The 16,156-nt window shown below is 38.3% G+C and overlaps 2 protein-coding genes and 1 long non-coding RNA gene across 5 annotated transcripts in view; 2 read left to right on the top strand and 1 right to left on the bottom strand.

Moving 5' to 3' along the window:
* The window catches only part of Mterf3 (mitochondrial transcription termination factor 3), a 24,583-nt gene extending 13,246 nt beyond the window's left edge, over window positions 1-11,337 (top strand). The window contains exons 6-9 of one of the 2 annotated variants that reach the window (XM_029547319.1): window positions 1,387-1,534; window positions 1,879-1,950; window positions 3,608-3,769; window positions 11,228-11,337. In XM_029547319.1, the coding sequence (XP_029403179.1) occupies window positions 1,387-1,534; window positions 1,879-1,950; window positions 3,608-3,769; window positions 11,228-11,230 (385 nt within the window). In that variant the 3' untranslated portion in view covers window positions 11,231-11,337. Of the gene's footprint in view, window positions 1-1,386; window positions 1,535-1,878; window positions 1,951-3,607; window positions 3,770-6,020; window positions 6,287-11,227 lie in introns of those variants that run through there. The other variant, XM_021215392.1, reaches the window with a different exon arrangement.
* Window positions 9,391-11,835, bottom strand: LOC110334016. Its single transcript, XR_002381108.1, has 3 exons — window positions 11,430-11,835; window positions 9,860-10,023; window positions 9,391-9,507 (listed from the first exon to the last, which is right to left on the bottom strand). It is a non-coding gene; the product is annotated as an uncharacterized LOC110334016 (long non-coding RNA).
* On the top strand, window positions 11,381-16,156 carry LOC110334014 (cytochrome b-c1 complex subunit 7). 2 transcript variants are annotated; one of them, XM_021215835.2, is made up of 4 exons: window positions 11,381-11,479; window positions 13,989-14,060; window positions 15,207-15,373; window positions 15,945-16,156. In XM_021215835.2, the coding sequence occupies exons 1-4, from the start codon at window positions 11,461-11,463 to the stop codon at window positions 16,020-16,022; spliced, it is 336 nt and encodes a 111-aa protein (XP_021071494.1). In that variant the 5' UTR covers window positions 11,381-11,460; the 3' UTR covers window positions 16,023-16,156. The 2 variants fall into 2 exon arrangements, with proteins under 2 accessions (XP_021071494.1, XP_029403180.1); XM_029547320.1 differs by lacking the exon at window positions 11,381-11,479 and adding an exon at window positions 11,732-11,852 and having other exon boundaries at window positions 15,945-16,135.

Here is a 16,156-nt window from a genome sequence, read left to right as displayed (position 1 = left end):
AGAGAAGGAGGGCTGGATAGAGTAAAAAAAGGTGAGAGTTTAAGAGAGAGAGAGGCAGGAGCAAGCAGCTCCTTTTATACTGGGCTGGGCTACCTTGTCAGGTGTCTGTGGGGTTGGAGTCTAGCCGGAATGCCAGGAGCTTGGGGTTTTATCTGAGTGACTGATAATCACAGAATTATGGATTTTGGGGCTCTGTGGTGTCAGGCATCTGTCTCTGTGAATGTGGCTCACTGTTCAGTCCCTTGTAGAGTTTTCTACTGGGTCTCTACTGGGTCTCCGAAGAAAGCCTCATTCCACCAAAACAGGCTGTCTTTCATGGCCCCACATTAGAGTCTTTGTAGAAACTTCATGTATAGACTCAAAAGGATGGGCAAAGATATAATAATATTTAGTTAAACTTGGGTTTTGCCTTGGCTACATATAGCAGTCTTATTTTCTACAATATCTGTAATCCAGAATTATTTTATTTTCAATGAAAATAATCTAGTGTGTATAATTGTGAGTCCTTTATAGAATTTCCAGAATGAATAAACTGCATATTAATTCTAGACATGGCAATGCAAGCTTGTGATCCCAGCACATGGGAAACTAAGCCCAGGAAATGAAAAAGGCGAAGGCCAGCCTGGACTAGGCCAGAAGACCCTGTCTCAAAACTAAAACTTCTATCTGGAAACAGATGACTCTGGATAAAGTGCTTGCCATACAAGTGTGAGGACCAGAGTATGGATCCTCTAAAACCATATAAAGCCCAGTGCCATGGGACATATTGGTGATACGGGAGGCAGAGACTGGAATCTCCTGGAGCTTAGATCATAGCTAACCTGGCTTTTCTGTCTGTGAACAGTGAAAGACCCTGTCTCAAAACAAGGTGGAAGACTAGAGCTTAGGACAGAGATTGTCCTCTGACTTCAATGTGTGCACCAAAACATGTTCATGCCCCCTCCATCATACATAATATAATATTTTTTTTAATTTAAAGATATACCCAAAAGTATATTAGAATTATTTTCTGATTTAAATTAAATGAACCCTAATCAAAATTTTGTGGGTTTCTCCTTCAAAAGTGTTCATATGCAGGTTTTTATAACATATTTTTATTGATCTTTTTTATGGGGGAGTTATAGAATACTTTAAAAAAAAACACTACTTTAGCACTGAGTAGACGCAGAAGTTTGTGTGTGTGTGTGTGTGTGTGTGTGTATGCGTAAAAATTGACGAGATGGGTATAGAAAATAGAGTGGTGGTAGAAATTAAGTGAATACAGTACTCCTGCTTCCTGAAGTAACATATCAGTAAATATTTGTATGTATACATATATATATATTTTGTTCTATTTCTCTAGGAAATATTTATCATGCATATGTGTATGTTTTATTATTTCTCTAGAGTAGCTTTTCTACAGTCAAAAAAATTCAGTAAGACAGACATTGCACGGATGGTCAAAAATGCACCATTTCTGTTGAGCTTCTCCGTGGAAAGACTAGATAACAGACTGGGATTTTTTCAGAAAGAACTTGAACTGAATGTGCAGAAGGTAAGAAAAAAAGAAAGTGTAAGGAAATACCTTTTTTCTTTTAGTTATCTTTAAATGTCCTGCTTCCAAGTGCCTGGCCTGCACAGATCTTATTACTGGGTGATACTTGTGCACAAAGATGGCTTAGGCTGAAGGGGCTCCATCAGATTGCTTCCTAAAGTTTTGTTTCTATGTCAGAGTTTTCATCAAACCATGTTGTTGATGTTTATTTTGAGGATTCCTGTCATTTATTTGATTGGGTCATATTTTGAATTTTAGCTTTACATTCTTTATAATGCTTTAGTTTTCCTAACTAGTTAAATGTTTTTGTATAATGATGGTGATTATTAATGTTTTAACTATAGACTAGAGATCTGGTTGTTCGTCTTCCAAGGCTACTAACAGGAAGTCTAGAGCCTATGAAGGAAAACCTGAAGGTAATATATCTTGAAGCTATAAGCTAATTATTATACTTGGTTAAGGTTTTTTTTTTTTTTTTTAAGAATAAATACTGCTGTTGTCATCATGCAAAAACAAAACTTTTAGCAGAACTTTTCAGCAGAAATGTGTCTTGTGTTTCTGTGAAACAAACCTGTGTATTAAGGAGGCAAAGTTTCTTGCTCAAGTTGTCACATGCTCTTAATAGCTAAAGTAACATTTATTAGAGTCTTTGTAGAAACTTCATAAAACACAAAAAATTTTAGCAGAAGTTATTTCTAAAAGTCAGAAATGACAGTTTATTTCAGCCAGTGTTTTTGCGCATGCTACCTAGTCTATGTAAATCAGTTACCTGCAGACATTAGAACCCATGATCCTAAAGCAGTAAGGAATAAATGGGACCTGGAAACTGCTTTTTTGTTGCCTAGTTGATAGGCAATGTCTATGCTTCCTGGCCACGTTCCCATTCTGTGAAAACATTTTGACTATCCTATAGTGGTTCTGATTTAGCTTTTTTGCAAACTCCACAATGGCTTCCCTCACTTAACTACAACTAAGTCCATAATTTGGGCAGCTTTTATTACTGACCAAGGCTAATAATCACTATGTTTAATACTTTCCAGTTGGGCCTGTATCCCAATTTCACTGGAACTGTGGGAAGCAGTCACAGCCTTGAGTCACGGCATTATTCAGACAGTCGCCCTGTCGTCACACATTCCAAATCATCCCCTAAGCTTTAATAAGCTAGCTGGAGAGATGCAGCAGGTGCCAGGCATACCACTGGACCTTCACCACTGGACCTTCAGTTTTCAGGCTTTATACAGCAGTGAATGGGAGATGGGTCTCCAGGGGCCAGCTTGTTCCTGGAAGCCAAGGGGATGGTTACTTTTCCTTCTGTGTTTCACAGTGCAGGACTCCTGCGACCTGTACTTTGTACTTTCTCCCTTCCACTCCTCCTGAGATTACTGTAGATTGGATTTAAGCCCACAGTCTCATAGTTGTCACCCAAATTTCAGGCAACTGGAGCTCAGATTCAAACAATGTATTATTTCTCAAGATGCCACAGAGTCTCTGTATACCACAGTGCAGATGGACAAAATGGGATTCCTGTCCACCACTCACTCAGGAATCACTGTCTCACAAAAACCTTCAGTGCTTTTGAAGATTCTGTAGTCTGTGGATATATCTTGAGAATTGGAGTCTGCCTGTCTTGATAGTTGTTCATTTCTGAAGGTCTTCCTCTTGGTCTCTTTGCAGTCAAGAGTATTTTTTCTTATTCTGACCCTTCTCCATAAGGTCCCATGGAGCTTTTAGTCCAGCATCTTTTCTGGAAGTCCAGCACTGATTGGCTTGCGCCAGTCCATACAGGCCTCCTTTCTCCATATATTATTCCATCTCAGGATATTTTATTTGTTTTGATTTTTTTCCTGTGAGCCTCATGACAATCAATACAGGGACACTCTTGTGTGGATAAGGGGTTTGAAATTTGGGTGACTTCAGCCAATGTGAGCCATAATCCTTTCAGGGGTACTGGTATAAATATGCCCAAATTTTAAAAGGTCATTACTTTAAAATTTGGAAGGATCAATTTGCCCTCTAGAATAGTACTAAAGGCCATTTCTACTCATGACTCCCAGGAAATTTACTTTTTTGTAGGTTTATCATCTTGAACTTGGTTTTAAACATAATGAAATTCAACATATGGTCATCAAAATCCCTAAGATGCTAACTGCAAACAAAAGAAAACTTACAGATACTTTTGATTATGTACACAATGTGATGAATATTCCCCACCACATCATTGTCAAGTTTCCACAGGTAACGTATCTCTCAGCTGTCTCAGACAACTGCCCTTGTCTTGCACTCAGGCTGCCAGGTGTGGTGCTTATATTTGTAGGAAGTTCACAGCTGCAAGTCTTCTGAAGAGACTTCAGTGAATTGTCTTTACCCCTATAGCTTTTATTTACAAACATAGTCTCTTGGGGTTTCCTCCATTAAATTTGAAATACAGTTTCCTTTATCGGTGTTACAGATATGTGAAAAGATGCATGACCTTAGCACACTTTCAGAATTACATTGCATTCAGTCCACTTCCTTTCCATAGAGTAATTAATGTTTATTTGCCCACTATACACTGAGTGACCCTTATTATAGGTTGTTATGGCCACATTAGAGAGATTATAGCAAGCTGAGAATTGGATGACTTCAGTTTATGGAATAATTATAAGTAATCTTCCATGAAGGAACATTGACAGAATGTTGTCTCCTAGGTTGGATAATTGAGAATGGGTTATATGAGAATCTGGCCTTGGCCTATTCATGGGGTCCAGTCATTCATTATAGAATGGAACTTCTATATTCCTTGGGCCAGAATGTGTATGAGCACTAAGATTACAGAACTCAATTGTATGTGGCTTGTAATCTAGTGTGAGAGAGGTTTAAAATAAGTTTACATAGTAGTATAATCTTAACCAGAGGAGTCCTGGGGCAATTAATTCAGTGTAGTCGAGAGACAGATCATAGAAAAATGAACAACTATTGATTGATTGCTTAGTTCTTAATAATATGGACCCATTATTGTTATTTTTCCACCAATTATCCCTATTTGACAAATGAAGAAAACAATCAGAGGAACAAAGTGGGACTCCTGTTCACCACTGGCCCAGAAACCACTCTTACCAAAACCTGCAATGGGTTTCAAGATTGTGTTAGGATCTTGTCATGTCTTGAGAATTAGAGTCTGCCTGTCTTGATAGTGGTTAATTTCTGAAAGTCTTCCTCTCAGTTTCTCTGCAGTCAAGTGTATTTTTTCTTATTCTGAATCGTTTCTCCATAAGGTCCTATAAAGGGTTCTAGTCCAGCATCGTGTCTGGAACTCCAGCACTGATTGGCTTGTGCCAGTCCATACAGGTCTCCTTTCTCCATATGTTATTCCATCTCATGCTTCTTTTTCTGTGGGCATTATAACAATCAGTGCAGAGACACAAACGGATGTTTTGTTCCAGAGGCATAACAAGTTAAGTTAGCAGCCTATACTTTCTTTGCTCACTGTTCTCAAAGCTGTTAGTTTCCCTCTGTTGTTTTTCTTGGTATCTTTTCCTGGTGTATAGTTATCACACTGTATCGACTTTTGGTCACTGGGAAAGAGGCCTAGAAGTATTTGCTCTATGGAGTGCCTCATGGTTTCTGAAATATAGCCAAGAGAAGGGCTTTGGTCCACCTCTTCAACAGCCCAGATCCCCAAGCTGCAGCCTATCATTTCAGTTTGGGGGCCCTTCCCCTCTTGTCCCTTCATCTATACAACAGCAGGTTCTAGGCATGTAGCCAGCTCATGATTCCTTTGTCAAATGTCTGTGCTCTCCTTAGGCCTTAGGGATTTTAATATTAAAAGGCATAAAAGGGGTCAGCCTCATTTTATTTTGATTTTTAGTGGGTAGGTACCACAATTTAGAAATAAAAACAGAGACACTTTAATACTTCACAGATGATGAAATCCTTTTTGCTAACATATCTTAGTCATTAATGTTGGTTCTCAAACCTGACAGATAATCTAAACCCTAAATAGCTTGTTAAAAAAAATTTCTGGGTCTCATTCTCAGGTTACACATGAGGTGGCTTTAGGGTAACTCCTGAGGCTTTACCTTCTAACACTTGCCTGTGTGTCAGGAGTCATCATGTTGGCTGCCCTCCATGAAGGCTGCCTTTCATTATCATTCTGCATTAGTTTTTAGTGCCTTTTAAATGAGAATTTACCTTCTTCCTTCATTTTTTAAAAGATGGGCTCTTGCCCCATAGCCCAGAATTTCTATCCAATAGCTCAGGTTGGTTGGAACTCAGTATGTAGCCCAGGCTGGCTCTAAACTTAATAGTCCTGCTTCATGTTACTAAGTTCTGTGATTACAGGTGAGCACCACCATGTCTAACACATCATTTCTAACTTAGTAATACTTACAAGTGTGCTGGGAATCAAAGAAGTGTCACTAACTTATTAAACTAACTTATTAAAATAGTTAACCAAGTAAGTTTGTTAGAATTTCAGCTTTTTATTGTAAATTTCTTTCTTTTCCAGTTATTTAATACAAGAGTGTTTAAAATTAAAGAAAGACACTTGTTTCTTGCCTACTTGGGAAGAGCACAGTATGACCCAGCAAAACCTAACTATGTTTCTTTGGACAAGTTCGTATCTTTTCCTGATAAAATATTTTGTAAAGAAATTGCCAAAGCTTCAGTAAATGATTTTGAGAAATTCTTAAAAACTCTTTAGTTTTTGATGAATGTTTAAATATATTCTTGTAAAGTAAATATATATATGAATAAATATATTTTTAAAATAAATGTTTCTGGTTTCAATATTACAATCATTTTTCTCATAATTCCCTTTTTTGGGTAACTTTTTGGTTTGGTTTTTAGCGTTTATTTTTTATTTTAATAGGAAAATTTTATTACTTTCCCCCCCCTTCCTTTTTTCCTTCCATACCACCCTGGTACACCCTCTTCCATCTCTCCCATACTATGCCTCAGGTTGATAGCTTCTTTTTATTACAGTAGTTAAGTGTATATATACATTTATAAATGTTAATGCACAAATATATAAATACAGTCTTGTGGTTGTTTTTGTTGCTTGTGTGTATTTGGTTTCAGGGCTCAGCATTTTGCATTGGCCAACTGTCTTAGCCATTTTTCTGTTACTGTGAAGAGACACCATGACCAAGGCAACTCATAAAACAAAGCATTTAGTTGGGGGCTTGGGGCTTGCTTACACTTTCAGAGGTTAGCCCATATCATCCTGGCAGGGAGCATGCTTGCATGCAGACAGATATAGTGATGTTGAAGTAGCTGAGAGTTCTATGTCCTGAGTAGAGAGGAAAAGACTAGCCCTGGCATGGGCTTTTGAAACCTCTCAGCCCACCCCAAATGCACACTTCCTCCAACAAGTCCATACCACCTAATCTTTGTCAAATGCTGACACTCCCTGGTAACCAGGCCATCTTAAACCACCATACCAGCCAATGTGGAACCTCATCCTAGGGAGAAGCATATTCTACCAGCAGTCATTAGTTGCCTGTAGTATTTTTGTCTAGGTATAGAGCCCATCAAAAAATTTCCTCCTACGCATTGGCATGGCCCATTATTAATGTTGCCATTTTTGTCTTGTTTAGGTAGCCATTTCGAAGAAACTTTCACAGTAGCTTCTTAGTGTTGCTCTTAAATATTTGTGCCCCATCTTCCTCTTTATTCTCTGAGCCGTAGATGCAGGTGCTCTGGAGTAGATGTATTTGTTGGAGCTGAACTGCCAGGGATATGTTTTCACTGGAAATTATCTCTTTTAAATGATTTTTTTTATATATATGAGTGTTTTGTCTGCATTAATGCACAATAGAAGAGGGCACTGGATCCCATGGAACTACAGTCGTGGACAGTTGTGAGCTGCTTCATGGGTGCTAGGAATTGAACTAAGGACCTCTAGAAGAGCAACCACAGAGCTATCTTAACCACAGAGCTATGTCTCCAGCCAGAGAAATTATTTCTCGATGTTGTATATTTGTAGAGATACAATCTAGTAGGGCTTTCCTACAAATTTCCAGTAACTTAATTCCTGTTTGATAAAATCATATCCTTGGGGCTGGTGAGATGGCTCAGTGGGTTAAGAGCACCCGACTGCTCTTCTGAAGGTCCAGAGTTCAAATCCCAGCAACCACATGGTGGCTCATAACCATCCGTAACAAGATCTGACNCCCTCTTCTGGAGTGTCTGAAGACAGCTACAGTGTATTTACATATAATAAATAAATAAATCAAAAAAAAATCATATCCTTAGGAAGAAATAAAATACAGTAAGCTTAGAAAAAAAAAGAAATAACTTTACCACAGACTAACAATATGTCATTCTTATGAAGCTTTTGGGAATAGTGGAAGATTTTCTCATTTTCATTCACTGATCTTTGAAAATAGTTTTGTCACAAGATGATTTTATTTAAAACATCACTTCATCAAATATCTACTACTCTACTCAAAAACGAGTTATTTGGGTTTATGCATAATATTACTTCTGAGCATGAATATTTGAAGTTGTCCACAATTGGCTACCAGTAATCAGGAAAATCTGAAGAAAGTCATTGAGACATAATGACAGCCATAAGAAACCTTGAACTTAGCACCAGCAAGATTTATAACATGAGCTGGTACATTTCCCACAATTATCATTTATATGTTAACCCAGGGCAAGTGACTTGCCCCTATGTCTTTACTTCTTTTTTTTTGTAAAGTGAGGCACTTAGTTGTTTGCCTTAGCATCACCACAGTGAAACATACCTGATATTGGTACTCGGAAGAAGTTCTCTCCCATAGTGACTTAGGGTTAATATGGTTTGCTCCATTCAACACTATGAAGCAGTACCTTGAAAACCACTTGTATATTATATCTAGTCTTAGAATATTGGAATCGTGAACCATTCTGTAAAAGAGACCAATTGAAGAAATTGGGTAAAGAGAACGATGACTGACAAAAAGCAAAACAAAAAATCCAACCAGTTCAGCGAGTAAAGTGATGAGGATGGCAGTGTTGAGTATTCCCACCTTTGCAGAAACACCCAGCTTAGTCAAATTTGGGAGATAACCTGTGTTAAGCCACTAGATTGAGAATCAGTTTATTGAACACCAAAGTTCTGTGTGTGTTAGATAATCCTAAAAGAATAATATGACTAGCTAAGTTGATTGCTCAGAGCCAGATCTAGTCAGCATCTCTGATTACTTTCTAACTTGACATTCAAGGTTCTAAAATAAATTGGCTAATGTGATATAAATGTGTTTCCATCATTCTCCAAGGGTAAAATGAATAAATAAAACAGCTGAGAAAAAAGCACAGCTATGCCTGTTCTGTCTGTCTGGGAACTTATTTTGCCTTTATGACAATCCACTTAGAGTAGTCTAGCTTGGAGCTAGGGAGGTAACTTAGCCAAGAGTTACTCACACAGGGGGACCCTAGTTTAATTGTCAGCACCCATGTAATAATTGAGGGCTTCAATGCACATGTAATCCCAATGCTGGGGGGATGGAAAAAGAAGGATCCACTGGGCTTGCTGGCCAGTCATTCTTGCCCAAATTGATGAGCTCTAAATTCACTGAGATCCTTTTTCAAAAGCTAATGTGAAGAGTGGTTGAAGAAGACATTGAGCTTAGACCTTTGGCATCCACATGCCTACACACATACATGTATACATACATGCACACATTGACACACTTAACACATACATACAGGGGCACACCATGAGTAGGTTAGTTGTGCTACTGTCATGGACAATCCTAAAATTTTAAGCAATTTTAAACCATAAAGGTTTGTTTCTTGATGATGTCTATCTTGAGAGTAAAAGTGATTTGATGGTACAGAGTGATGCATCCTAGAAACCGTTATTATGACTTGGGTGTTGCCAGTCTACTAAAGGGAAAAGAAATCTTAAAGCTTAATCTTTAAAAATTTTTTTGCAGGTGTGTGTGAGGGGTATGCTAACGTATCACATGTATATGTCTAAAATTTAAAGAATCAAAGTAGTGTAATTTCTATGCCAGGAGGAAAGAAAGAAAACCTTTTAAGAGATATTTTTAGGATTTGTTTTAGTAATTTGTGTGTATATGTGAATGTTCACACATGCATGTGGGAACCCACAAGACGAGAAGGGGCATCAGATCTCTTAGAGCTGTAGTTATAGGTAGTGATGCAACTTTACACTGCAACTTGGAACTGAACTGAGGTCCTCTGGAAGAGCATCAAGTTGTTTGTAACCACTGAGCCACTTCTCCAAAACATTTCAAACCAGCATTAACAAGCATGAGCAAACACTAAGTCCTAGGCTTACTGCACATAAGACTAGATTTTTGTGACTATCTTATATCTATGATACTTTTGACATACCTTGACATATGATCTTCTTCTTTAGCATCTTTCACCCTGGTGCTGAAACTTGTCAGGGTGAAGTTTAATGAATACTGTTTGCAAAGCAATGTGCCAATGTACAAATGTATATACTTACTCCTATCCTTCAGACTTCATGATGGCTACTGCATATAGTCCTAGAGCTGAGTGATACAATGCATCAGAAACAGAAGAAAGGGGGAGAAGGCAACAGAACTAGAACTTCTGAATAAAACAATTTCATAACATTTTGGATTCATAATGAGACAGTTCTATGCTGTCCTAGGTCTCAACTTAAGTCTGAAAGACAGCATGGTAAGACCACTATTGAGTCATAGTAAAACTCAACAGTAACTCCATTTTCTGTCTTTAGTTTTGTTTTAGACTCCACCTGTTGGGGTTGAGATCTTGAAAGTACAGTCTATACAGTCTTCTTGCTCCATTTTTAATACTATATACAAATTCTAGATATATCTTAGGTTTAATATTTTGTTTTGTTTTGTTTTAGGTAAGGTCTTGCAAACTGATGCCAGATTCACTATGTAGACAACTGTAGCCTTGAACTTGCAGGCATCCTTCTGCCTCAGACTACTGAATTTTTTGATCTTGCATGTGCCATTTACTCCTACCTTAAAGTTAATATTTTTAAAGCTTATCCAACCCAACTTTCTACTAAAATTGTTTGATAGGGATTTTTAGGTGGGGAAAGTGAAGCCTAGAAGCTTAAAGTTATCTGGGATTGGTTGTGCAGCATGCGATCCTAGAAATAAGGACGCCCGAATTTGAGACTGGATTTCTCAATTCTAGTTAAACAAACAAACAAACAACTGGACTCTACCCAATTTCAATGCCCTTGGATAACTTACTGAACTTTTCTGGGGCTCACCTCCCTTCTCTTTTCAATACTGGTAGCACCAGTAATTACACTGACTTAGAATTAAATAAGAATATAGCCACCCTTCTGAACCCAAAGATTGCAGACCTATAGATTAAGTCTACCACAGATCGGGAAGGGGTATGTTTGTGTTAACTGTAAATGTTCATTATACCTGTGTTATTTCCAAAATAGTGCTGTATAACAATTATTTGTGTGGTGCTTACTTTATATTCTGTATTAAAAGTAATCCTGAGGTGATTTAAAGAATGCCAGAGTGTATACATTATATTAAAACACCGCACTATTTGACATAAAGAATTTGAGCATCAAGCGTCCTCTAGCGTCCTAGAATCCCCTCCATCCATTTTGAGATGCTGTCTGCCTGAAAATCATTTACTACATTACCTGTTTCCAAGCAAAGGCTCCGTTTATTTCGCAAAGGTTCTTTCCTGTAACAGAGCATTGAATAACACTGTCTCCTAATTTCGCAGTAATTTTCCCATTGTGTCGCGAAGAATGTTTTTTGTAACAAGGCACACAAAAAGATCAGCCTAATGTATGGAGTACATTCAGATAGGAAAGAGTAAACAAACGGCTTCTACTGGCCATCAGAGCAGCGCCTGCCCCTCCCTTCCCCTACCGGAAGTATCCAGGACGCCTGCGTTCTAGCCGTGCGTGACCTCTAGGACTTACCCAGAAGGCAGCGCTTCACTCTTAGGTCAAAATGGCGGGCCGATCTGCTGGTAAGTAGTCCTTTGTTGGTATCGTGGAGCGGTTGTATTTTCTCGCGAATTTGTTCTCCTTTTGCTTTAGCTAAATAGTTTGCGATAAGAGACGTGGCGACCTAGCAGTTCAAAGGACAGGTTTCGCTGAGCCAGGTCGGGCCTGCCTGAGGGTTAGAACAGGGACCTCTACCGGAAGGAGCCTACCGTGGCTGGCCGGGTTCGGCCTCCTTCCCCTCCCTGGGACAGCTTAGGGAGGTGAGGTCAGCAGAAGACTGCCACAGCGAGTAGTGGGGAGCATTTGGAGTCAGGCGCCGGCCATTTCAGTGACAGTGATCAGAGCAAACAGAACCTGCATGACGCTCCTGAGACTTGTCAGAAGAATTAAAAGGAGGTAAAATAGGTTTATAGTGAGGTTTCAGGTTAACCTTGGCATATCTGGACAGTGAGCTGGAGCTGCAGGGCTGTAAGGACTTTTGTTTAATGTAGGCACTAGAACAAATTTGTCATGAGATAGAATGCCAGAATGTTTTCACATCAAATATTACTCACCCCCCTCCTATTTTTTTTTTAAACTTAATCTTTGCCCTTTGATGGTATAAATTGGAATAGTCTTTTAAAACAATACTTGATACTCTTCTTACAGTCCTTGGAAATTCTGAAGGCATTAATTTTTACCCATTTGACACAATTTTAAGAAACCTTACTAAATTTAAGGTATTCTGTTTCGTTGAGTTTAATACTTACATAAGCCAGCTTCCTTTTCTGCAACAGGCTTTTGATCTAGCTAATGTGGTAAGGGCGAACAGAGCAGTGCCTGACACATTAAGTGACTATTAATCGATGTTATAATCACTGCTGTGTTAACAATTTAGTTCTTATGCTTTTTTTTTTTTAATATTTGTATTTTTTGAGCCAGGGTAGCCCAAGTTAGCTGTGTATTGAAGAATGACCTTGAACTTCTGATTCTTTTTCCTCCACCCTAAAAATGCTGGAATTGCAAGAATGAACCACTATCATGTTTTATGTAGTGCTGGAGTTGGAGCCCAGGGCTTTGTGGTGTATGTTAGGCAAGCAATATACCAACTGAGCATTAGCCCTTGACTATTTTAATTTTCTCTTAGAAACAATTTTATGCATGATTTCTAATTTCTAAGGTTGGAGGAAGCCATGTAGTAATCTTTACTGAGGAGTAGGAAGTCGGAAGGAGATAATTAGGAAGGGAGCTTCTTTTTTCTTCTATGGTAAGAAAATCGCCTTAAAGCTTAGGGACTGAGAATATAGTTCAGTTGATAAAAAGTTTGCCTTGCAATGTAAATTCTGGCCTGATTTCAGTTCTCAGAACCCATTTTGTTTGTTGAGCTTTTTCTTTTTAAATAAAGCCTGAGTTCCACTATATGAGACACTGCCACTTACATTATATGAGACACTGTCTCAGTAGCCCTAGTCCATGCTTTTAATCCTAGAGCTGGAGACAAGGAGACAAGTGATCTTGGGGTTCACTGGCCTGTTAGCCTAATGTACTTGGCAGGTCCAAGCCAGTGAGAGATGCCATCTCAAAAATGAAAAGGACGACTAGGACCTAATGTCCTCTGGCAGTCACATGTGTCCCTCACATTTTAAAAGGAAAGGTTAAGCTTGCTCTATCTTCTTTCTTGTACCACGTCTGGTCAACATCAGGCACTCTCCTGCTTTCTTGGCCTCTTCTCCGTTATCTCTCTCAGGCTTAGCCTTCTTCCCCAAATGTTTTAAGTTTGTTTTGTTTTTGAATAGTTTTTTTGCATGCTAGGCATGAGGCTGAACCATATTCCCAGCCCCTATTTTAGTTTTTCTGTTTTTGTTTGTTTGTTTACACAAGGCTTGGTATTCACAGTCTCAACTTCCTGCATGCTGAGATTACAGGCATGCTTTGTTACTTTAAGAGATTTAAATTTAACATTGAATGTTCCTTCTTATCCATGTTCAAATACTATTATTCCCTTGATGAACAGTTTGCTGTTTGAGAAAAGGGAAATGGGCTTCTTTTACTAATATATTGATATTTAAATTAGCTGATAGTATGAAAGTTTTTCTAGAAATAATTATAAATTATATTTTAATTATTTAAAATTATAATTTTAAAGATGATAGCCAAATAAGACAATGTAGACTAAAAATTTTGGAGACTAGAGGCCTGCCACTTAACCTGAACTCTCATAGCTACACTTCCTTTGAAAAGAAAAAGTTATTTCTGCAACTACAAGAAACAGAAGTGCTTCAGATCCTTTCCTGTCTCCGGTCCTTCAGTTCTTATGGTAGCAGGGGAAAGGGTGTTGGACTCTGAGAACCCAAAGTGTCAGGAAGTATACCTGTGGCTATTAGGCACCTTTAGTTTTGAGTTTACCATTTGTTCCCACAGTGTCATGAGTGAAATGATTATCTACATTGTATACAAAGGGATATCCTTAGGTATATAAGAGAACTGCTTCTTTACCAATTGGTCCATTTCTTTATAAGTATATTGTAGCAACTAACACAGTGGTAATTATAGTTGCAGCATCAAGCAAGTGGCTGGATGGTTTTCGAAAGTGGTATTATAATGCTGCAGGATTCAATAAACTGGGTGAGTATCCATTCTGTGGTCTTCCTTCTCTTGTTCTCCCTGAATTCAGTACTTTTAAAGAATTCCTATAATTCAAAAGAGATCATTTGTTTTTGTATCAGATTTAAAAATAAACTGTTTTTGAATTTCTGATCTTTATGTGATGTTTGAACTTTTTTAGTGTTGTCTAATTAGCAGTGAACTTCACATTGTGGTCTAGAAGCTGAATGGAAGCATCAGCAGATCTTAGGGTTCCTTAGTATAAATTTTGAGATCTTTATGCCTTTAAAAAACATTATCAGTTGCATATATACCAAGGTGTGCTTGTGGAGGTTCGAGGAAGACTTTTGGAAGCTAGTTCTCCTTCCTTCATGGTGTCCAGGAATCAAACTTCAGATTGTAAATAAGTACCTTCACCTGCCTACCTATCTCCCTGGTCCTAGTTATATTTTGATCTCAGATGAGAAGGTCCACATGGTTTCAAGGACAAGGTACACATTTTATATGCTTTCTGAACTAGTTCATATGAAATAGGAATTTTCTGATACTGTTTTTAAAAAGCCTATATATTTCTTCAAGCAATAACTTGGGTCCAAAACACAAGATTTCTATCTTTCCTAGTAATTTGGTGCTTTTTCAGTCAGATATTTTGTTCATTAGAAGAGAAAAGTTCTATGTGGAGGAGATGGCTCAGTGACTCCACAGGTCTGATGACCTGAGTTCAGAACCCACATAAAAGTTGACACAGCACAAGCAGTGTGCTACTCTGGGAAAGTGGGAGCAGAGACAGGAATCTCTAGACACTGGTTGGTTAGCTTATGTAGTAGCAGGGACAATCTCAAACAAAGTGAAAACTCAAAGACTGATACCTCAGATTTACCCTTTGGCCTCCACGTGTATATGGAGATATATGTGTACACACACATATACATGAAAAGCTCCTACCAGATATGGTGAGTTATGTAATTTTATTATTGGGGAAGCAGAGGCAAGAAGGTGGTTGTTTCAAGGCAAGTGAGTCTAAGGCTGAGTGGGAAGAAACAAATGATTCTCTGAGTTCAATGCTAGCAAGGGCTACAAAGTGAGGCTGTCTGAACAGTGTAAAACAAACAAAAATCACTTTTTTTTGGATTGTTCTTTAATCTGGTTCTTCTGTTCCTACTGCAGGGTTAATGCGAGATGATACAATACATGAAACTGAAGATGTAAAAGAAGCCATAAGAAGGCTTCCTGAGGACCTTTATAATGACAGGATGTTTCGAATTAAGAGAGCCCTGGACCTGACTATGAGGCATCAGATCTTGCCTAAGGATCAGTGGACAAAATATGAGGAGGTAGAACAGGTTGATGTGTCTAGCAGTCACTCAAGATGCAGTATCAGAAACAGGAGAAACATGCTTGTTTGTTCAGTGTTTTAGTCTTCTCCAAGTCATGCCACATAAGTAGCATTTCAGCAGCCGGATGAGGTTAGTGGAAAGCTGTTGGTTCTATTTTAAATAACAACAAGGTGAGAGTTGGAGGTGAAGTGACTTGTGACATCACTAAGCTAGTCTTTAGTATGGAAAGCCTGGGCTAGAATTCAGATTTTCTGCCTCATCAGCCATTATTGCTTTCCCTCTACTCTGGTTCCTGCTCTATTAAGAATTTTAGTTATATGAAGTCTGTTGAGTGATTTTTGTAGCTCTGAGCATGGACATCTGTCCTCAAAAGTCAGGCAAGCTTATAGGCATTGTACACCTTCTCCTGACCTGCTCACTGCATGATCTTTCTGAGGTTTTATATTTAAAAAGCACATATTTCCTAGAGGTTCAGATTATATTTTCTTAGGTTATAAGCAAAGACTAATTCATTGCAATGAACTTCATTGGTGGTCTAAGGCCTATTGTTTTCTTCTTTCTTCTTTAGGACAACTTCTACCTTGAACCCTATCTAAAAGAGGTTATTCGGGAAAGAAAGGAGAGAGAAGAATGGGCAAAGAAGTGATCTGTGGGTGTGCCTGGTCTCACCATACTTTTACAAAGTTATTTCAACCCAAATCATTAAGAATTATTTGCTCTACCTATGTCACACTTTAAATAAATGTCTATTGTAACCATGGTTGGATTATTTGAATTCAA

The sequence above is a fragment of the Mus pahari genome, chromosome 16 (genome assembly GCF_900095145.1).
Source record: "Mus pahari chromosome 16, PAHARI_EIJ_v1.1, whole genome shotgun sequence".
Lineage (NCBI taxonomy): Eukaryota > Metazoa > Chordata > Mammalia > Rodentia > Muridae > Mus > Mus pahari.
This window is presented reverse-complemented; position numbering and strand designations above follow the sequence as displayed.